Source organism: Lithobates pipiens, unplaced genomic scaffold (genome assembly GCF_037356315.1).
Source record: "Lithobates pipiens isolate NorthernLeopardFrog02 unplaced genomic scaffold, aLitPip1_a1.2 Scaffold_18, whole genome shotgun sequence".
Classification (NCBI taxonomy): Eukaryota; Metazoa; Chordata; class Amphibia; order Anura; family Ranidae; genus Lithobates; species Lithobates pipiens.
This window is the reverse complement of record NW_027507758.1, coordinates 636,564,350-636,588,298: the sequence shown is the minus strand read 5'-3', so window position 1 is coordinate 636,588,298 and position 23,949 is coordinate 636,564,350. Positions and strand designations below refer to the sequence as shown.

At 49.0% G+C, this 23,949-nt stretch overlaps 1 protein-coding gene across 2 annotated transcripts in view; it reads right to left on the bottom strand.

The window, feature by feature from the left end:
* The window catches only part of LOC143989684 (cytochrome P450 2F2-like), a 113,955-nt gene extending 91,354 nt beyond the window's left edge, over nt 1–22,601 (bottom strand). The window contains exon 1 of one of the 2 annotated variants that reach the window (XM_077489953.1): nt 22,302–22,601. In XM_077489953.1, the coding sequence (XP_077346079.1) occupies nt 22,302–22,481 (180 nt within the window). In that variant the 5' untranslated portion in view covers nt 22,482–22,601. The remainder of the gene's footprint in view (nt 1–22,301) is intronic. The other variant, XM_077489952.1, reaches the window with a different exon arrangement.
* Between the last annotated feature and the right edge of the window lie 1,348 nt (nt 22,602–23,949).

Here is a 23,949-nt window from a genome sequence, read left to right as displayed (position 1 = left end):
TCGCCCGTTCAGCGAAGCCAGAACTCTGTGGGCCATTCACGCCAAATTCGTGTGGCGCTCACGGCCCACAATGCACTGCGCCATTGCAGTCCATTGCTGGCTCATGATTGGCCAAGCATGCACTGTGACCCCCGCATGCTTGGCCAATCACAGCGCCGGCAGCGAGGAGAGCCATGATTGGCCACAGGCAGGATGCCTATGGCCAATTATAGCTCATGCTGTTTAATACACGCCCCACACATAAGGCCGCCGGCTGCAGGAGTTAGTGGGTGTTGTGTGCCTTCAGCGCAGTATACACCTGTATCTACCCTTCATTGCTGTTCTCTAATTGAGCCATCTGCAGGAGTTAGTTGGTGTTGTGTGCCTCCAGCGCAGTATACACCTGTAGCTACCTATATTGCTGTTCTCTAATTGAGCCATCTGCAGGAGTTAGTGGGTGTTGTGTGCTTCCAGCGCAGTATACACCTGTATCTACCTATATTGCTGTTCTCTAAATGAGCCATCTGCAGGAGTTAGTTGGGGTTGTCTGCCTCCAGCGCAGTGTACACCTGTATCTACCTATATTGCTGTTCTCTAATTGTGTCATCTGCCGCGGAGTTAGTGGGTGTCGTGTGCTTCCAGTGCAGTATACACCTGTATCTACCTATATTGCTGTTCTCTAATTTAAGCCATCTGCAGGAGTTAGCGGGTGTTGTGTGCTTCTAGCGCAGTATACACCTGTATCTACCTATATTGCTGTTCTCTAATTAAGCCATCTGCAGGAGTTAGTGGGTGTTTTGTGCCTCCAGCACAGCACAATATACACCTGTATCTACCCTTTATTGCTGGTGTTCTCTAATACAGCCATCTGCAGGAGTTAGTGGGTGTTGTGTGTCTCCAGCGCAGTATACACCTGTATCTACCTATATTGCTGTTCTCTAATTGAGCCATCTGCAGGAGTTAGTGGGTGTTGTGTGCCTCCAGCACAGCACAATATACATCTGTATCTACCCTTTATTGCTGGTGTTCTCTAATACAGCCATCTGCAAGAGTTAGTGGGTGTTGTGTGCCTCCAGCACAGCACAATATACACCTGTATCTACCCTTTATTGCTGGTTTTCTATAATAAAGGCAACTGCAGGAGTTAGTGGGTGTTGTGTGCCTCCAGCACAGCACAGTATACACCTGTATCTACCCTTTATTGCTGGTGTTCTCTCATACAGGCATCTGCAGTAGTTAGTGGGTGTTGTGTGCCTCCAGCCCAGTATACACCTGTATCTACCCTTTATTGCTGGTGTTCTACCGTACAGGCATCTGCAGGAGTTACTGGGTGTAAACACTACACTACCCAATTGCTGGTTTTCCCATCTCCCTGCAGGCCATTACCATGTCTAGAAGGCCAACAAAGAGAGGCAGACAGGCACGAGCCAATAAAAGAAGGCAAGCAGGCTCTGTGTCTAGAGACAACAGTGCTGCTCGTGGACGCGGTGCATCGTCATTAGCACGTGGCCATGGGACACGCTTGTCCTTATTTTCGGCAGCTGGACGTGTTGTGCTGCATCATGCCGAAGACTTGGTAGAGTGGATGACCAAGCCCTCTTCATTCTCCTCATCCTCTCTCACCCAGGCTCAGGGTACTAGCAAAGCAGCTGCCAACGCATCCTCTTCCCTCGTCTCAATGTCATCATCAGTCACTCCTTCCCTAGACCCACCATGTCCTCCTGAGGAGTCCCCCGAACTGTTTGAGCACAGTGTTGGGTACATGCTCCAGGAGGATGCCCAGTGTTTTGTAGGCTCTGATGATGATACTCAGCTAGAGGAAGGCAGTAGCGTGAGCGCAGAGAGAGGGGATGCTCAAGAAGGACAGCAATCTGGCAGTCATGTTCCACAAGCTGCAGCATACTGCCAGGTTTGCTCCAGTGATGAAGAGGGAGGGGATGATGAGGTCACTGTCAGAAACCATGAAACATACTGAGACAGATGTACAATCAAATCACACTTGTTTATTAATAAAAATAAAAAGGAAAATAGAAAAAAGCGTAGTCAAGTATAGCCAGAGTCCAGTAGCCAGATCAGGTAGTCAGCCAGTGCAAAGTTCATTAACCAGATCAGGTAATCAGCCAGGCCAGAAGTCAGTGATCCAAGGAGAGCAACTGCAAGCAGGAGAAGAAGCCAGGAGGGATGTTAGCAAGCCAGTCTTGAAACAAACAGCAGGAGATGGTTCCTTGTGATGTGACCAACGCAAAGGCAAAGGAAAGAGTGAGCTGGAAGGCTTTAAATAGGCAGGTCAGACGAGCATCAATCGGGAACAGCTGGTAACTGTGGAGAGAGAAGAGAGCTGGCCAGCCCAGAGGAGGAAGGGCTAAGCCAGCCCTGACAATAGCCCCCCTCAATGACCCCTCTCCCACGAGATTGTATGCCCCTCTCGGGTCAAGCTGTGTGAAAACCGTTGCTCCCTTGAGGCGGTCAAATAACTCTGTAATCAATGGAATCGGGTAGGCATTCTTAATCGTGACATGATTGAGACCCCTATAATCTATACAAGGTCTCAGTTCACCGCTCTTCTTTTTCACAAAGATGAAACCAGCACCAGCAGGAGACGAGGACTTGCGGATGAAACCTTGAGAAAGTGCATTAGCAACATACTCCTCCATGGCCTTATCCTCCAAGACCGACAAAGGGTAAACCCGGCCACGAGGAGGTATGACACCAGGTTGAAGGTCAATTGCGCAATCATAAGGCCGGTGTGGAGGCAAACTACCGGCTTGACCTTTATCAAAGACATCGCCAAAATCACGGTACTCTTTCGGCAGGGAGGTGAGTGAAGCGGTGCACAAGACCTTGGATACCTTCAGGAAGCATGTCTCACTGCATAGTGGTGACCAGGAGAGAACCTCAGCACGGAGCCAATCAAAAGAGGGGTTATGACCAAGGATAACCAATAACCAGCGGAAATCTGGGTGAGGAAATAACTTCGAATTGGGTTATCTCATGGTGAAGAGCCCCTAAGGCCGTGGACAACGGAACCGTCTCATAAGTCACATGGGCAGGCTGTAAAGGTCTCCCGTCAAGAGCCTCAATGGCAAGTGGAGTGTCACACAGCTGCAGCGGAATCGAGTGCTGCAAAACAAATGCAGCATCAATGAACAGGCCTGCAGCTTCAGAGTCGATTAGAGCCTGTATCTCGATGGACGACTTAGCCAAAGAAAGGGTGACCAAAACCAGGGGCTTATCCTTCTGGATAACTGGGGACGAAACAACGCCACCTAAGGTCTGTCCATGACAGGACCTCAAGGTTCGGGCGTTCCCTGCACGGGTAGGACAAGACTTCAAAAAATGACTTGCCTGGTCACAATAAAGGCACAATCTCAACCTCCTCCTAAAGGCTCTCTCATCCGCAGAGAGACGTGTGAAGCCCAGGTGCATGGGTTCATCTTCACTGACCAACTCGGTACCAGGAGGCATGGGAGGTGAGGGTGGCATGGGTGGGACTACAAAGCTCGGAGGCAAATGGAGGATACAGGAGGCTTCCACAAGTGCTCCTTAAGAGAAAGTCTTTCTCTGAGTCTGGAGTCAATGAGGATGGCAAACGACAAAGCTCTCCAGCTCAGTGGGTATATCTCGGGCTGCTATCTCATCCTTGATGGAATCCGAGAGACCATGAGAAAAAGCAGCCACGAGGGCCTCATTGTTCCAAGCAACCTCTGCTGCCAGAGTACAGAATTCAATGGCGTAGTCTGCAACAGTTCTCGTACTCTGCTTTAAAGGAGGCCACAAACTGAGGGTAACTCAAGACAACAGGTTTTTGCGTCTCCCATAGAGAGTTAGCCCAGGCCAAGGCTCTCTCAGAAAGCAAAGATATCACGAAACCTACTTTGCTTCTGTCCGTGGGAAACACCTGGGGCAGCATTTCGAAGTATATCTCAACCTGTTTGAGAAACCCTCTTTATTGAACTGGATCGCCCCCAAATCGCTGGGGAAGCGGAGCAGAACCAGACATACCTCTTATAGAGGTAATACTCCAGGCGGGTGCCTGCACAGAGACTGGTGCAGCAGCAAGGATGGCCTGTGACTCAGGTTATACCGGAGCAGCCACCGTGGGGGATTCCAGGTGAGCAGTGCAATTCGGGAGTGTTTGTAATGCCAAGGCAAACTGATCCATGCAGTGATCTTGCTCATCCAATCTGGAAAAAATATTACCAACAAGTGGATTGACTGTATCTTCTGAATTCATGGCCTTCGCGTACTGTCAGAAACCATGAGACAGACGTACAATCAAATCACACTTGTTTATTAATAAAAATAAAAAGGAAAATAGAAAAAAGCATAGTGAAGCATAGCCAGAGTCCAGTAGCCAGATCGGGTAGTCAGCCAGTCCAAAGTTCATTAACCAGATCGGGTAATAAGCCAGGCCAGAAGTCAGGGATCGAAGGAGAGCAACTGCAAGCAGAAGAAGAAGCCAGGAGGGATGTCAGCAAGCCAGTCTTGAAACAAACAGCAGGAGATGGTTCCTTGTGATGTGACCAACGTGAAGGCAAAGGAAAGAATGAGCTGGAAGGCTTTAAATAGGCAGGTCAGAAGAGCATCATCGGGAACAGCTGGTAACTGTGGAAAGAGAAGAGAGCTGGCAATTAGCCGACAGCTGAGCGGCCAGCCCAGAGGAGGAAGGGCTAAGCCAGCCCTGACAGTCACTGACTCCACGTGGGTGCCTGGTAGCAGAGAGGAGGAGGATGAGGAGGAGGCACATCTCCAATGAGGCAGGATGCACTCCGGGGGCCAGCTTAGGGGTAGCACACTGACCGAATCACACCGCAGAGCTCCGCCTTTTCCTAAAAGTTCTTTGGTGTGGGCCTTTTTTGAGACAAGTGCATCAGATCGCACCGCTGCTATTTGCAACATATGTCTCAAGCGTATCTCGCGTGGCCAAAACATCAGCCGTTTGGGCACCACATGCTTAACCAGACATGTTGACCTGCCATGCAGCTCATTGGCAAGCTTACCTCAAAGATTCCCACCAAAGAACAAAGCGGACCTCTCCTTGCTCCTCTTCAGCTGGGATCTCCAACCCCACTAGACCTTCAGTCTTCTCTGAAACCTGCACTGAGAGGTATGAAGGTGTAGAATTACGTGTGTCACAGCCAAGTGCTTGCGGGCACTCTGCTAGCAGTACACCCACGTCCGATTGTAGCAGGCAAATTTCCCTGCCTCAGCTGCTGGACCGTAGAAAGAAGTTCACTCCCATCCATCCACATGCCCAGCGGTTGAATGCTAGCTTGGCTAAATTGCTAGCACTTCAACTGCTGCCTTTTCAGTTGGTTGACTCTGCCCCCTTCCGTGAGTTTGTGCAATGTGCGGTTCCTCAGTGGAAGGTCCCCAAACGCCACTTTTTCTCGCAGAAGGCAATTCCGGCTCTCTACCAGCATGTGGAAGGCAATGTCCTTGCCTCGCTGGACAGGGCGGTAGGCGGTAAGTTGCATATTACGGCTGACTCATGGTCCAGCAGGCATGGACAGGGACGTTACCTGTCTTTCACGGCCCATTGGGTCACTCTTCTGGCAGCTGGGAAGGATGCAGGACAAGGTGCAGTAGTGTTGGAGGTTGTTCCGCCACCACGCCTCCAAAATGCTACTACTAGTTGTGACACACCTCTCTCCTCCCCCCCTCCTCTTCTTCTTCCTCCATGGCCTCTTCCAGTGCTCTGTCCTTGGAACCAGCGGTGCTCTGTAGGCGTTCAAGGGGCTACGCAAGTACACAGGCAAAACGATGCCATGCTGTGCTTGCGCTGGTTTGTTTGGGGGAGAGGAGCCACACTGGGGCAGATATTTTGTCAGCTGTGCAGGGGCAGACTGACAGGTGGTTGACGCCACACCAGCTTAAGCCAGGAATGGTGGTTTGCGACAATGGCACTAACCTCCTCTCCGCCCTCCGACAGGGACAACTGACCCATGTGCCCTGTGTGGCTCACGTCCTTAACCTGGTGGTGCAGCGGTTCTTGGGCAGGTACCTGGGCTTACAGGATGTCGTCAAGCAGGCCAGGAAAATCTGTGTGCATTTTCGCCAATCATTTAATACCAGTGCTCGGCTGGCTGAGCTCCAAAAGGAGTTGAACCTGCCCAAGAACCGCCTTATATGTGACATGCCCACCAGGTGGAACTCAACGTTGGCCATGCTGCAGCGGCTGCACATGCAGCAGAGGGCCATCAATGAGTACCTGTGCGACTACGGCACCAGGACAGGGTTAGGGGAGCTCGGTTTTTTCTCACCACGCCAGTGGGGCATGATCAGGGATGCATGCACTGTCCTGTCACTGTTTGAGGAGGCCACAAAGATGGTGAGCAGTGACAGTGCATGCATCAGTGACACTGTACCTCTTGTCCACCTGTTGGAGCATACGCTGCGTGGAATAATGGACAGGGCACTTGAGGCAGAACAGAGGCAGGAAGAGGAGGACTTCCTTGCCTCTCAAGGCCCCCTTTATCCAGACAGTGTTCCTGCTGTCCCACCCATCACACAGGAAGAGGACGAGGACGAGGAGGAGGATGATTGTGTCAGCATGGAGGTGGAGGCTGGCACTCAGCATCAGCAGCAGTAGTCTTGTAGGGATGAATTACAGTCCCAAGAAACCCATGGACTTGTATGTGGCTGGGAGGAGGTAGCTGCGGATCATGTTGTCTTTAGTGACCCAGAGGACTCTGGACCGAATGCCTCAGCTAACCTACGCTGCATGGCCTCCCTGATCCTGCAAAGCCTGCGGAAGGATCCTCGTATTCTTCGGATCAAGGAGAGGGTCCATTACTGGCTGGCCACTCTCCTTGATCCATGGTACAAGGGTAAGGTTGCGGACCTTATCTTGCTGTCGCAGAGGGAGCAGAGGATGAGACATCTCCGGGAGGCCTTGCAGAAAGGTCTGTGCAACGCGTTCCCAGAGACTGGGAGGTTACAAATTCCTGGTCCTGGACAACGTGTTGCTGAGGCTTCGGCCAGAAGGAGCGGTGGAGAAGGTGGCCATCTGACCGATGCATTCAGACAAGTTTTTAGTCCGCAGCCCCAAGGTATGATCGGTTCCAGCAACCATCGCCAGCGTCTGATTTACATGGTGCAGGAATACCTAGGGGCAAGGTCAGACTTGGACACTTTTCCCACCAAAAATCCTCTGGCTTACTGGGTCTTGAGGATGGATCACTGGCCAGAGCTTGCACAGTATGCAGTTGAGCTACTGGCCTGTCCTGCATACAGCGTTCTTTCGGGAACACACCTTCAGTGCTGCTGGTGGCTTTGTAACCGATCACAGGGTGCGTCTGTCCACCGACTCGGTTGATCGACTGACCTTCATAAAGATGAATCAGTTTTTTTTTAAATATCACATCCCTTCAAGACTGCATATGCTGATGCTGAGTGACTGTCTTGTTAAATTGACTGTCTATCCTCTTCCTCCTCCGCTGATATCTTGGAAGAACATTTTTGGTTCTGGGTGATGCCACCAGCCCAATTGTTCTGCCCCTGTTTAACAGGGGCGTGTAATTACAATTTTTGATGCAATGCTTTGCAGCAGGGCTCATTCCTGCACTCCAAATAGAGTATATGGGAGAGGTTGCAGTGTCGTGGCACCAGCACCAGTGCCTAAGGCCCAGTTTTTCAGCCCCTGTTTAACAGGGGCATGTAATTACAATTTTTGATGCAATGCTTTAAAGCAGGGCTAATTTCTGCACCCCCAACTAGAGTATATGGTAGAGGTTGCAGTGTTATGGCACCAGCAAGCTGTGCCTAAGGCCCAATTTTTCAGCCCCTGTTTAACTAATATTTCACAGCAGGGCCCGTTCCTGTGCCCACCGAGAGTAACTGTGAGGACTTATAGTGTTGTGGCACCAGCACCACAACCACCAAAGGCCCAATTTTTCTACCACTGTTCAACAATGGCATGTAATTACAATTCTTGATATAATCGTTCACAGCAGGGCGCTCCAGGGCCCACCAAGAGTCACTTTGAGGGCTTACAGTGTTGTGGCAACACCAACACCTTGTTCCGCCATTTCTGCAGAGTATATAGGGCAGGCCCCTACTTTCAAACATCCAACTTACAAACGTCTCCTACTTGCAAACGGAAGGAGACAACAGGAAGTGAGATGAAAAAAGATGGACGGCAAAACAAATTATACAGGGGTGATAACCCTTCCCTATGTTTTCCAAAAAGCTTAAAAATAGATTTTTTGACTGGAGCTACAGTTTAAAAATGTACCAGTTCAAAATTACAAACAGATTCTACTTAACACAACAAACCTACACAGTCCCTGTCTAGAGAAGCCCGGCGCCGAGAGGGTTAACAACCCATAGGCAGAGGGCTGTCATGACTGTGAAAAGGTGACAGTCATTGGCAGATAGGGGTTTTAAGTGTAAGGCCGCGTACACACGCGCGGACTGTTCGCCCAACCTTGTCCGCTGAACAGTGTTTGGGCGGACAGTCCGCTCGTGTGTGGGGCTTCAGCGGACAGTTTCAGCGGACAGTTGGACGAACAAGGTCTTACGGAAATTCCGAAAAACTGTCCGCTGAAACAAGGTTTCAGCGGACTGTTCGCTCGTGTGTAGGCTTGTTCGGCCAACTAAGTCTCGCGCATGCTCAGAAAGGATTTCCACGTCGGAAGGTTGCATTGCAGTGTATAGGACGTCGTATTTTTCATCCCGTCGTACGTGCCGTTCACGTCATCGCGCACGGTTTCAGCGGACTGTTCGTTCGTCGTGTGTGGCCATGTCCGTCCATGCTAAGTTTGAGCGGACTGTTTGCCGAAACTGTTGGACGGACAAAGTTGGGCGAACAGTCCGCGCGTGTGTACGCGGCCTTAGGGGAACAGGGATTGGCTAGGAGTTGAGGCAGGGAGGGGTTTAGCAGAGGAAAGTGTAAACCCCTCCCTCCCATAGGCAGCAGATCGCCAAGAAAGTTTCCTCCCTCCCTGGGAATGGTAGTAGTAGTGCAGGTTGTGTCTTTCTCTTTGTGTGTTGTGTGTCTGTTTTGTGTTTCAGGTCAAGATGGAAGTCGTGGCAGTGGCTGGTGTCTTGGTCTTTGCAGGTGAAGGAAAAGAGTTCGAAATGCAGAGTCAGGACCTGGCGGTGGTATGGGTCCTGAGGATGGTAACCCAGTTGACTAAGGTTAGTTGGAAAATGGAATGGGGATACTGCGGTAAGTGGGCGTCTTTGAGTCAGCATGTCAGCTTGAGGCCTAATAACCCACGGCAGAGGGACCGCAGTGTCTATATTTGGTTACAGATGGTTTTCTGATTGGTGGACCTGCAAAGACCAACACTAGGTGGAGCTGATAGTAGTCAGGAATGTGGTGTGTTATGTGTTTTCTATGTTATTTGTTTACGTTATTTAAAAGAGATATATATATTTTTGAGATTTTATATGGTTTTTGTTAATAATAATACAGTTAAAGGCTGCTACGGCCTATTTTACTCCAAAAAGTGGTATGGTCTTTATTTTAGAGGTGATAAGAAAGGGGAGTGTTTATAGGTTGTAGCATGACGCATATATGTTGTACATGAGTCATGTTTCACCGCCTGTATACTGCTGTTCTGAGTATATAGGGCCTGGGGGCCCCACGCCTTTCCTTTTTATAATATGGGTTCGGGGTTCCGCTTAATATCCGTACAAGACCCAAAGGGGCTGGTAATGGGCAGGGGGTGGCTACCCATGCCATTTTTCTCAATATTGCCGGAACCAGATATTACATTAAAACAGCAAGCAGTTTTAAATGACTTTTTTTCCGTTAAATGTCATTTTGTGCAGGGACTGTTCTAAACACGGGAAACACGTGGTACTTCACAGGCATACTATAGACACCCCCCAGGCATGATCTTTAAAGCAATCTTTCACTTTTTTTTTCACTTTAATCGTCATTAAAATCAGTGCTCCCGAAAAAACGACCGTTTTTAAAAACATTTTAGGCATTGACCCATGTCCCCTGGGGCAGGACCCGGGTCCCTAAACCCTTTTTAGGACAATATCTTGCATATTAGCCATTAAAATTAGCACTTTTTATTTCGAACGTTCGAGTCCCATAGACTTCAATGGGGTTCTAAAGTTCGCACAAATTTTCGGTCCGTTCGAAAGTTCTGGTGCGAACAGAACCAGGGGGGTATTCGGCTCATCCCTAGTGATGACACAATGAAGTTGGTGCAAACAGCTTGCAGTGGATCTGTACAAGTTTATGACGGCACAATTTTATTGAACTTGCTGTATGACATGTATGCTTTATGCATATTATTTATTGCACTATGACTTTGGAATGTAGCTGTATTTATTAGTCTTGATATCTATCACATGGCACTTTCTGCTCCTATTACACCACTGCTCTGATCTCAGGTCCCCCTGTCATGTTTTCAGTTGGACCCGATCAGACCCTCCATTCTCCTCTATGGAGTGCTGGGTGTAAATGGATATGTGTCAGTTTACATCCAATCTGATCCAATCCACCGAATGGAAGGGGATCCGTTCCCCTCTGTCTGGGCCGGATGGGATCAGAGGGCAGGTAAAAGAGAAGTAAAGAAAAGACAAGAGCACTTTTTGCGATTCGGCACTGCGTCGCTTTAACTGATAATTGCGCGGTCGTGCGACGTTGTACCCAAACAAAATTTATGTCCTTTTTTTCCCACAAATAGAGCTTTCTTTTGGTGGTATTTGATCACCTCTGCAGTTTTTATTTTTTGCGTTATAAACAAAAAAAGACCAACAATTTTGAAAAAAAGTTATTATTTTTTACTTTTTGCTATAATAAATATCCCCAAAAAATATTTAAAAAAACATTTTTTTCCTCAGTTTAGGCCGATACGTATTCTACATATTTTTGGTAAAAAAATTGCAATAAGCGATTATTGATTGGTTTGTACAAAAGTTATCGTATCTAGAAAGTAGGGGATAGATTTATGGACTTTTTATTATAAATTTTTTTTTCACTAGTAATGGCGGCGATCTGCGATTTTTATCAGGACTGCAATATTGCGGTGGACACATCGGACACTTTTGACACTATTTTGGGACCATTTTCTTTTATACAGCGATCAGTGCTATAAAAATGCACTGATTACTGCAGGGGTGCCCAACCACTGGCCCGTGGAGCCCTCTGATGTGGCCCGTCACATCTTGCTCTGAGGTGGCGAGTCGGCAAGCCCAGATTGCGGGTTCCCGATCCGCCATCTCCGAGCATCTCCGATACAGGAAGCAGAGCCGATGCTTCCTGTATAGAGCCGGCTCCTTCACAGGCGGAGTGATACCAAATGTACTGCGTCTGTGACAGGAAGCATCAGCTCTGCTCTCTACTGCAGCCACATGCTTCTGTCACAATTATGCTCAGAGATGCCGGGTCGGGACACAGGAAACCGCGATCTGGGACAGTAGCCAGCAGTAATCACCAGCAGTACCAGTCATCAGTACCAGTACCAGCCACCCGTACCAGTCATCAGTACCGGTACCAGCCATAAGTACCAGTACCAGCCATAAGTACCAGTACCAGCCATCAGTACCAGTACCAGCCATCAGAGCCAGTACCAGCCATCAGAACCAGTACCAGTCATCCGAACCAGTACCAGTCATCAGAACCAGTACCAGTCATCAGAACCAGTACCAGCCATCAGAACCAGTACCAACCAGCAGTACCAGTAATCAGTACCAGCATTACCAGTACCCAACAGTAGTACCAGTACCCACCAGCAGTACTAGCCAGCAGTACCAGTCAGCAGTACCCACCAGCAGTACCAGTACCAGGAAGCAGTACCCACCAACATTACCAGTACCAGCCAGCAGTACCAGTACCTACCAGCAGTCCCAGTACCCACCAGCAGTACCAGTACCAGCCAGCAGTACCAGTATCTACCAGCAGTGCCAGTACCCACCAGCAGTACCAGTACCAGCCAGCAGTACTAGTACCCACCAGCAGTACCATTCCCCACCAGCAGTACCAGTACCAGCCAGCAGGACCAGTACCCACTAGCAGTACCAGTCAGCAGTACCAGTACCCACCAGCAGTACCAGTCAGCAGTACCAGTACCCACCAGCAATACTAGTACCCACCAGAAGTAGCAGTCAGCAGTACCAGTACCCACCAGCAGTACCAGTACCAACTAGCAGTACTAGTACCCACCAGCAGTATCAGTCATCAGTACCAGTACCCACCAGCAGTACCAGTCAGCAATACCAGCACCCACCAGCAGTACCAGCCAGCAGTACCAGTCAGCAGTACCAGTACCCACCAGCAGTACCAGCCAGCAGTACCAGTACCCACCAGCAGTACCAGTGTCCACCAGCAGTACCAGTCAGCAGTACCAGTATCCACCAGCAGTACTATTACCCACCAGCAGTACCAGTCAGCAGTACCAGTACCCACCAGCAGTACCAGTACCCACCAGCAGTACCAGTCAGCAGTACCAGTACCAGCCAGCAGTACCAGTACCCACCAGCAGTAGTAGTACCCACCAGCAGTACCAGTCAGCAGTACCAGTCCCACCAGCAGTACTAGTACCCACCAGCAGTACCAGTCAGCAGTACCAGTACCCACAAGCAGTACCAGTACCAACCAGCAGTACTAGTAGCCACCAGCAGTACCAGTCAACAGTACCAGTACCCAACAGCAGTACCAGTACCAGCCAGCAGTATCAGTCAGCAGTACCAGTACCAGCCAGCAGTATCAGTCAGCAGTACCAGTACCCACCAGCAGTACCAGTCAGCAGTACCAGTGTCCACCAGCAGTACCAGTCAGCAGTACCAGTACCCACCAGCAGTACCAGCCAGCAGTACCAGTACCCACCAGCAGTACCAGTACCCACCAGCAGTACCAGTGTCCACCAGCAGTACCAGTCAGCAGTACCAGTATCCACCAGCAGTACAAGCCAGCAGTACCAGTACCCACCGGCAGTACTGTTACCCACCAGCAGTACCAGTCAGCAGTACCAGTACCCACCAGCAGTACCAGTACCCACCAGCAGTACCAGTCAGCAGTACCAGTACCAGCCAGCAGTACCAGTACCCACCAGCAGTAGTAGTACCCACCAGCAGTACCAGTCAGCAGTACCAGTCCCACCAGCAGTACTAGTACCCACCAGCAGTACCAGTCAGCAGTACCAGTACCCACAAGCAGTACCAGTACCAACCAGCAGTACTAGTAGCCACCAGCAGTCCAGTCAACAGTACCAGTACCCAACAGCAGTACCAGTACCAGCCAGCAGTATCAGTCAGCAGTACCAGTACCCACCAGCAGTACCAGTCAGCAGTACCAGTGTCCACCAGCAGTATCAGTCAGCAGTACCAGTGTCCACCAGCAGTACCAGTATCCACCAGCAGTACCAGTATCCACCAGCAGTACCAGTCAGCAGTACCAGTACCCAACAGCAGTACCAGTATCCACCAGCAGTACCAGTCAGCAGTACCAGTACCCAACAGCAGTACCAGCCCTGGAGGACAGCCAGCAACCAACTGCAGGAATCCTGGGGAAGAAGTGAAGATCAAGGTCAGTTGAGATGCAGGTAAACCGCTGTGCATCAGTGAAAGCAGCCTTAGGCCCCTTTCACACGATAAGTCTGACTGGGTCCGCCTGTCTGTTTTTCAAGTGGACTCAAACGGACCCTCCATTCACCTATATAGAGCAGATGTAAACGGACTTGTGTCTGTTTACACCCACCTATCTTACCTATCTTCTTGAAAGAAAGGGGGATCTGTCCCCTTCTGTCTGGGTGATTCGGAGGGCCCTCAGGGTAGAGTGGGCTTCTTCCATGTCTGCTCTACATATGCAGAGTGGACACAGACTTGCCATCCGCCCGCTACGCTCATTGTGGCCCACGACTGGTTTCCAAGTCGCTAAAGTAGCCTTCGCTCCTCAAAAGGTTGGGCACCCCTGGCTTACTGTATAAATGTCACTGGCAGGGAAGGGGTTAACAATAGGGGACGATCAAGGGGTTAACTGTGATTCTAACTGTAGGGGGAGGGGACTCACAAGGGGAGGAGATTGATCGGTGTTCCTCTGTACTGGGAACACACGATCGGTCTCTTCTCCCCTGACAGGACGTGGATCTGTTTGTTTACACTCACAGATCCACGTCCCGGCTCTGGTACTGGCAATTGTGGGTGCCCGGCGGACATTGCGGCCGCCAGGCACGAGCGCCCCCTAGACGGCCCGGGAAGCCCAGGACGTCATATGACGCCCGCCCAGGATGTGGGATCCCTCCTGCGGACGTCATTTGACAATAGCCGGGATGTGAAGTGGTTAATTATTACATCGCATGATGTATTTTGCACAGTGGTGTAGTGGTTAGCACTTTCACCTAGCAGCTAATAGAGTTGCTGGTTCAAATCCCGACCATGACACCATCTGCCTGGAGTTTGCATGTTCTCCCTGTGCCTGCGTGGGTTTCCTCCCACACTCCAAAGACATGCTGGTGGCAAAAAACACCCCCGAGGCAATTCAGTTTGCATAGCTAGCACTATACAAGTCACTCAATCATTCACGTGCCAATATGTTGTTTTAGCGCCACGCAATAAAGGACCAGTGTTCTGCTCGCTCTGCTCAACAGGGAATCAGTGGGCAGATCCCAAGATAAGCAAGTGGATAGGAAGCAGATTTTGCCCCTCTGTAATTTCACTTTTTCCCCTTGTTGTGTCCCTACGTTCCCACCTATTGTCCATGTGTTCACCCCGTGGCGTACATGTCAGCTGTCTGCACAAAGCCCCAAGTACAAGGTGTACCTTCCAAGTTCCACTGAGGCTGCAGGGATCCCTCTGTCTCTGCACTGATCCCACTCCTGTGCCCGCTGGTACCTCCCCCCCTGGTCTTACTTGGCCCCTCCCCCTCATCTCATGTGCCACCTAGGGTTGCCACTTTTTCTTCAAGTCAAACCCTTTAGCAGTGCACAGCAACTTTTATTTTTTAGCATACACTATAGGTTTGTATCAGAACTTGGACACCTTTGGGCGCTCCAAAGAAAATAGTAATGTGATGTGCATAGTGCCCACTTACCCATCTGTCAGGCCCTGTTCCAAACCACTTTCCTGTCTGAACGTTGTGTCCAGGTTTCAGGTGGAATGAAACCTGGACACATGATTTAAAACCCAGGCGAATCCCGGACAGGTGGCAACTTTAATGCCCCCCACTTCAGCGGCGATTGTCATCTTTGTGCTGGACTGGTGGGTGGGAACCGTTGTTAATTGAAGGGGCTGGAGCTTACGGTCTGGAGGGAGAGAAGAAGTGAGTGTTCGGAAAAAAAGTCCGTCTTATGCCTGTTACCTGGGAGGGAGGAAGAGTAGAAGGGGCTCATGTTCATATCACCCAGCAGGGGGGCTGTGCTTCCTCTCACGGTGCGCCCAGTTGTACCTGTGCTGAGCTAGATAAAGATGAGAGTGGGGGTCGGTGGCAGCGTAAATTTTCTTCAGGGCTTCAGGGACAGTCACCCCCCCTCCCCCCCGGCTTCAGATCCCTTCCCCCCTCCTGGTGCCCTAAGGCAGCTGCCTTACTAGAGACTGTGTGTGGCACACAGAGAGGAGGAGGGAGGGGAGCAGTCTGCCACTTTGTCACCTCCTCTCTGCGGCACCTGGGTGCGGTGCACACCGCGCACCCGCCCAGGATCGGCCCTGTCCCATTCTATACCCTGTGCTGTACATTCCTTTATTTATACTACCTCAGCTTGTAGTGTACTGCCTGTGCTGACTGATCTGCTACTATCTGGCCTTGATTTAGGCATATTTTATGTTACAATCAATGCCAAGTACTGTATTGTCACAGGTGACACGATCAGATATCAAAGAGAGATGTCACTGGGTGGCCCCATCCAATTTTTGCTATGGCATCCCATGATCTGTTGTTAGGCCCCTGATTCTAACCTAAACTTAAAAAAAAAAAATGGAATATACACACACTATTTTGAAAACTGTAGCATCAATGTATGTTCCATATTTATATGGTGCTGAGATATTATGTAGTATAAAGTATATATTTAATAAGTTCTACTAGTTCAACCTCAACATACATTTAAGCGTGTGCTGGGATTGCATTACACAGGTCCAGCACCTCCAGCACTGGCATGTATGTACTAGCAATAGGTGCTTGGGTATGCTGGAAAATCTATTGATTCTGGCTGATGGATCTATTTTTACTGCGGGGGGAGGGGGGGGTCTATGGTCTATTATAGCTAGCAGGTAATCTATTGTTGCAGAGGGGGTCTTTATAGGGGGTTTAATTGTTGTTGACTGCTGGGTGATCATTTGTTGCAGGGGTTCTATCATTGCTTGTGGGGGGGGGTCTATGTTTTTGGGGTGGGTCTAATGTTGCTGGGGGTCTACTCTTGAGGGGGTGGGGGTCTATTGTTGCTGGAGGTGGGGCATTTTGTACTTGAGGGGTATTTTGTTGCTGGCTTGCTTGCGGTTGCAAGGGGATCTATTGTTGCTGGTGGGGGATTTATTGTTTATGGGGGATCTACTGTTGAAGGGTGGGGAGTATATTGTTGCTGACCACTTTAAAGGGATTTATTGTCGCTAGGGGGGTGTACTTTGTATCCGGGAGTCTATTTTTGCTGGCTGCAAGTGATCTTTTTATTGCCATCATTGTTATCATTAACAAATGCCATACAAATTACTTGGCAGCACAGTTGATACTGTATTCCCTAAAAGGGGCAACTCTGGGTGGTGGATAGGGGGTAGAGACAAGGGATGGTGCTTGGACAGTGGCAGCTGGCAAATTTTGGGGGGCGCAAAACATTTTTGAAAAAAAAAATCAATTACAGCCACTGTGCCATCAAACGCTGCCACTGTGCCATCAATCGCAGCCACTGTGCCATCAAACGCAGCCACTGTGCCATAAAATGCTGCCACTGTGCCATCAATTGCAGCCACTGTGCCATCAAACGCAGCCACTGTGCCATAAAATGCTGCCACTGTGCCATCAATTGCAGACACTGTGCCATCAAAAGCTGCCACTGTGCCATCAATTGCCACCACTGTGCCCATCAATGGCAGCCACTGTGCCCATCAAACACTGCCACTGTACCCATCAAACACTGCCAGTGTGCCCACCAAATGCTACCAGTGTGCCCAACAAATGCCGCCAGTGCGCCTATCAAACGCCACCAGTGTGCCCATCAAATGCTACCAGTGTGCCCATCAAACGCTGCTAGTGTGCCAATTAAATGCTACCAGCATGCCCATTAAATGCTACCAGAATGCCTATCAAATGCTGCCAGTGTGCCCTTGAATGCTGCCAGTGTGACCCCCCCCGCCCATTCACAGTCTGCCCGGCATTTACCCTGTCTTGGTGGGGCAGCGGGCGACGAGCGGGGTCCTCCATGCATCTCCTGCCGTCCTCATCTCCTGTACTCTCCTTCTGATAGGTGACCAATAGCGGCGCCTGTCATTTCAGCCAATCAGGTGACAGGTAACATACCCAAGCACCTGATTGGCGGAGAGGCGGTTCAGTGTTAGGAAAGCGAATATTCATTCGCTTTCCTAACCCAGCTGAGTGAACTGTGCATGGTGCTCGCTGTTTACCTTTTTTGACGCCTATTAGAGCCTATGGCTCTAATCAGGTGCTCTAATCAGGTGCTTCAAAAAAATACCCCGCCTCTGTAATTCATGTGCCCTGTGCCCGAAAAGGGGCCCGGATGCCTGAATGGCAGTGGCAGCCATGGATAGATTCATGCCATGTATGAATCTATCCATTGAGCATAGAGGGGTGACTGGAGAGAGAGGGGGGGCGGCACTCGTGCGCCCTTATAAACGCACCGCCGCTGCGCTTGGAGGTTTGCAGGAGGCAGAGACAGGGAGTGACTAGAAGGAGGGGGAGTATTTATGGGGTAGAGCTGCATAATCAATCGCAATCTTAATCCAGTTTTTCCACGATTCAAGTAACAAGAGCATCCAGCAATGTTTATCAACAACATTGCTAAAACATTGTATCTTTCTGTTCATTTACAGATCAAAGGGATGAACTTCGCCCTGCAAATAAAGTTAGTTTAAAGCAAATTTGTCAAGTAAAAAAAATTTTTTTTTCTTTTTTTTTTTTATTAAATTTTTCTTTTGTTTAACCACTTGCTTACTGGGCACATAAACACCCCTCCTGCCCAGACCAATTTTCAGCTTTCGGTGCTCTCACACTTTGAATGACAATTACTCAGTCATGCAACACTGTACTCAAATGAATTTTTTGTCCTTTTTTTCCCACAAATAGAGCTTTCTTTTGGTGGTATTTGATCACCTCTGGGGTTTTTATTTTTTGCGCTATAAATGAAAAAAGACCGAAAATTTTGAAAAAAAAAAAAGCATATTTCTTTGTTTCTGTGACAAAATTATGCAAATTTATTAATTTTTCTTCATAAATTTTGGCCACAATTTATACTGCTACATATCGTTGGTAAAAATAACCCAAATTAGTGGATATTATTTGGTCTTTGTGAAAGTTAGAGAGTCTACAAACTGTGGTGCGAATCACACAAAATTGATCACATCTGATGTACTGGTGGCCTATCTCATTTCTTGCGACCCGAACAAGTCAGAAAAGTACAAATACCCCCCAAATGACCCCTTTTTGGAAAGTAGACATTCCAAGGTATTTAGTAAGAGGCATGGTGAGCTTTTTGATGTTGTCATTTTTTCCCCACAATTCTTTGCAAAATTGCGATTTTTTATTTTTTAAATATTTCTCCACAAAATTGTCATTGTAATAGGTTATTTCTCTCACATGGCATGTGTATACCACAAATGACACCCCCAAAAAAATTATGCTACTCCTCCTGAGTATTTCAATACCACATGTGTGGGACTTTTTCACAGCCTGGCCACATAGAGAGGCCCAACATGCAGGTAGCGCCATCATGTGTTCTAGGAGCATAAATTACACATCTAACTTGTTGACAACCTATTACACTTTTGAAGGCCCTGGAGCACCAGGACAATGACACGTGACACTGATGACAGATGGCACTGATACGTGGCACTGATGACACTTATACGTGGCACTGATGACACGTGGCACTGATGACAGATGGCACTAATATGTGGCACTGATCACAGATGGCACTTATACATGGCACTGATGACAGATGGCACTTATACGTGGCACTGATGACACGTGGCATTAATACGTGGCACTGATGACAGATGGCACTAATACGTGGCACTAATACGGGGCACCGATGACAGATGGTACTAATACGTGGCACAGATGACGCGTGACACTGATGACAGATGGCACTGATAAGTGGCATTGATGACACGTGACACTGACAACAGATGGCACGTGACACTGACAGGTGGCACTGATGACAAATGGCACTGATACGTGGCACTGATGAGAGATGGCACTAATATGTGGCACTGATGACACGTGGCACTGATGACAGATGGCACTTATACGTGGCACTGATGACAGATGGCACTGACAACAGGTGGCACTGGGGACAGATAGCACTAACAGGTGGCACTGGGGACAGATAGCACTAACAGGTGGCACTGGGGGCAGGTAGCACTGGGGAGGATGGCACTGGGAAGGATGGCACTGGGGCGGGTGGCACTGGAGGAGGATGGCACTGCGGCGGATGGCACTTTTTTTTACTTATTTTTTTTTATCAGTGCAGCCTATTAGTGCCCATAATTGCCGCCTCATCAGTAAAGGAGAAAAATTACTTATTTACAAATTTTACTGACAGAAACAAAGAAAAACTTTATTTTTTAACATTTCCGGCCTTTTTTTTTTTTTTTTAGTAAAGAAATAAAAATCCCAGCAGTGATGAAATACCACCAAAAGAAAGCTCTGTTTGTGTGAAGAAAATAATAATTGTCATTCAAAGTGTGAGAGCGCTGAAAGCTGGCCTGGGCAGGAAGGGGTTAAAAGTGCCCGGTAGATAAGTGGTTAGTGGTCATTTTTTTAAAAATTTCTTTACACATTACATTATTTGTTATGACATTTCTTTAAATTTGATTGAAGCAAAGAGTATTATGTCCTATTTTACTGCCATTTTTGTTTGACAACCTAATTTTCAGGGGTTGTAAATCTTAAAAATAAAAACATTCTTCAGAATTGTGAGATAATTTTGATCTTTAGTCTAAGCAAAAGAATCACGTTTCTAATTTATTTTCCAGAATGGTTCAGCTCTATCACAGTGAGAGTCCTCTCCTCCACCTCTGATCCTGTGTAAATTTATTTTTTGCCTCAGAACAGTAATGGGGTTCTGAGGGTTAATTACATAGGTTAAACTTTGACATCAGTTTGGCTGGGCTGTATTAGAAGTTCTGCTTGGTCAGGTCAGGTGTACAGTGAGGTACGCATGACAAGCTAGAACCAGGCCTGGTTGGACGGTTTGGGTATCAGCCTTCTCTGAACCAATCAGCGGGTGTGCCGGGCCTTGCTGAGGAGTCTGGGAAGGGCTACTTAAGGTGTTGAGGTCACGTGATTAGTGAGAGGAGTTCGAGAGGCCCGTGTGGTCTGGCCTTGGTTTCCAGGACCGGGGTAGCCCCGCGAGGGGTCCCGGTCACGGGGTGTTCGACATCCCGCAACATGGTTCCGCTGGTTACCCCCAATAGACCTGCCTGGTCTGGGGTAGGGATCCGTCCGTTCCCGAGTCTCGGAACCAGCTGGTCCAAGGCGCAGTAACTGAGGGAGGATTCAAGGTGTCCGGGTGTGCTCTCGGCTTGGAGGGGCACCGCAGCTCGTGAAGGTAAACTCAGGGGAGGACTCTTCGGAGGAGGGCCAACAAGTGGCATCCTGAGAAGTGCCTGATCACTGAGTTGGGAAGGACATTGACGAATCCACACTTTTTCCAGTACTGTCAAGGAGACAGAGAACGTTCCAGGTACTGAGGAAAACGGTTCCTGTTCACTTTCAAGTTATAACTTGTACATGGTTAAAGAATTTGACAAGTCTGAGTTAGCGCGCTCACTGCCATGATCTCTGGCTAGAGATCTGTTCAGCCCTGAAGTGCCCAGCTGCGAGTGACTACTCTCTGGGTGGAAAAAAGAGACTTTGTTGTATCTGCAGTTCAAGGTGCCTGAGTTCTCTACCCCTGCCTTCTGTTCCTATATGATACTGTGTTATTGGATGTTACCCTTGCAAAATAAAACCCTTTTAAAAAGGACTTTATTGGTGTAAGCGTCCAAGTTGTTGGGTACCAACCCTGGGAACCCTTAGCCCTTGTACACACGGTCTGAGAATCTGCCGGAATGTGTCCTATCGGACCGTGTCGTCGGATATTCCGACTGTGTGTGGTATGCATCAGACTGATTCCGTCCGAATCTCTGACCTAACATGTTGGAAATATTTCCCGACCAACTGGTTCGATCGGACATACTCCGATCATGTGTAGAGAATTCCGATCGGACAAAGTGTCACGCATGCTCAGATCAAATTCCTACATCAAAGCTATTGGCTACTAGCCTGAACGTAGTCCCATCGTAACGAAATTACGTCATCACGTTCTGAATGATCGGATTTTTCGACAACTTAGTCCGACCGTGTGTATGCAACAGTTTCGGACAAGATCCGACGGACAAAATCCGACGGACAAAATCCGACGGACAAAATCCGACGGATTTGGTTGTCGAAATCTCCGACCGTGTGTACAGGGGCTTAGACGTGGAAGAACAAGCCAAGCGGAGATGACTAGTAAACCCAATAAGTCAAGGCCGCCCTGCAAAGGGTTATGGCCATTACACTGTGAAGCCTAGAACCCCGGGAAAATCGAACGACAACCAGAATAATGCCGCGTACACACGATCGGAAATTCGGCCAGCAAAAAACTGATGAGAGCTTTTGGTCGGAAAATGTGTACGCTCCATCGGACGTTTGCTGGCCAAATTCCCGCCAGCAAAATATTGATAGCATGTTCTCTATTTTTCGGTCGGAAAAAGTTCCTATCCGACATAGCGTTCGTCTGTATGTAATTCCGACGCGCAAAAACTTACGCATGCTCATATTCAACTACGAGACGGAAGCTATTGGCTACTGGCTATTGAACTTCCTTTTTCTAGTCCCGTTGTACGGCACCGCATTCTCGACGGTCGGAATTTGGTGTGACCGTGTGCATGCAAGACAGCTTGAGCGAAATCCCGTCGGAAAAACCATCAGAGCTTTTTCTGACCCAAATTCCTATCGTGTGTACGCGGCATAAGAAACACAGATGTAAACAACAATGGAGCATGAGCTTGAACTGAGCTGCCTGTCCAAAGTACAGTAAATACAACTTTGTTGAGAAAAGACCATAAATTCCACGGTCACCTCTAAAAAATGCTCAGCACCAGAAGTTTTATAGATATTCATATGATATTTATATATACAGTATATATGATATTGATCTCACACTTACCTTTATCAAGCCTGGCAGTAATCCATCAGAGCACAGTTGCAGAAAGTTCCCCAGTATAGGTAGGGGGAATGGACCAGGGGGCATCTTACTTTTCCTCCATAAGAACTTCACATAAATCAGGAATATTATAAAAGATACAAGGCCCAACAAGATAGTCGTTATACTCTGAAATTCAGTCATGACTACTGTATTGATCGACAGTGATATGAGATTTAGCCTCTAACACGCCATACTTTCCTCCATACCCAGGAATCTGGGCATCTGGAGGCTTTGTTAGAACAGATATTTGGAAAGGTTCTTGGCACATCATTAATGCCTCCTGGTCATGTGGATCATATTGCACAATCATTGAGAGTCCAAGGTTTAATAAAAAAAAGAACAGCACACAATAACATATTAAAGGGAAAGCCAATGCCATGCACAATAAAAATAAGACCTATCAGCGACCCTGTGGATAGCACTGCGCTTGAGGTGGATGGCACTGCTGCGCTCGAGGTGGATGGCACTGCGCTGCTGGTAGTAGGCTGCTGCTCCACGCCAGAATGCCTTCTTTTCATGGGCACACGTGCCTCTTCCTCCGATACTGTAGCAGACCCACTGCTTGTAACGGGTTCATATGCCGAATCAGAATTGGACGGAGACTCAGAGAGCTCCCCGTTGCTCTCATCGCTCAGGCTAAGACATTGGTAGGCCTCCTTGCTGGTAAAATATTTTTCGCCATACTGGTGACTGTGTTGCAATACGTAAACTAGGAGAGATGTAGCTGCGCTGCTGATGAGGGTGCACTGCTGGGTGCTGATAGGGGTTCACTGCTGGGTGCTGGTGAGGGTGCACTGCTGGGTGCTGATGGGGGTGCACTGCTGGGTGCTGATGGGGGTGCACTGCTGGGTGCTGAAGTGGGTGCACTGCTGGGTGCTGAAGTGGGTGCACTGCTGGGTGCTGAAGGGGGTGCACTGCTGGGTGCTGAAGGGGGTGCACTGCTGGGTGCTGATGGGGGTGCATTGCTGGGTGCTAATGAGGGTGCACTGCTGGGTGCTAATGAGGGTGCACTGTTGGGTGTTAATGAGGGTGCACTGCTGGGTGCTGGTGAGGGTGCACTGCTGGGTGCTGGTGAGGGTGCACTGCTGGGTGCTAATGAGGGTGCACTGCTGGGTGCTAATGAGGGTGCACTGCTGGGTGCTAATGAGGGTGCACTGCTGGGTGCTGGTGAGGCTGCACTGCTGGGTGATGATGGGGGTGCACTGCTGGGTGCTGAAGAGACTGCACTGCTGGTGAGGGTGCACTGATGGGTGCTAATGAGGGTGCACTGATGGGTGCTAATGAGGGTGCACTAATGTGCATTAATGCAGCTGCACTGATTAGCTGGCACTGATAAGGATCCACTGATAGGGTGGGGCTGATGAGAACTCACTTATGGGCACTGATGTGCACTATTGGGCACTGTAGTGGCACTAATGAGCACTGTAGCGGCATTGATGAGCACTGTAGTTGAACTGATGGTATGGTAGTGGCACAGATTAGCACTGTAGTCTCACCGATTGGCACTGTAGTGGCCTGATGGTACTGTAGTGGCACTGATGACAGATGAGCACTGATGGGCACAGGTGGCACTGGTGTGACACAGATGTAGTGACACTGGTGTGGCTCT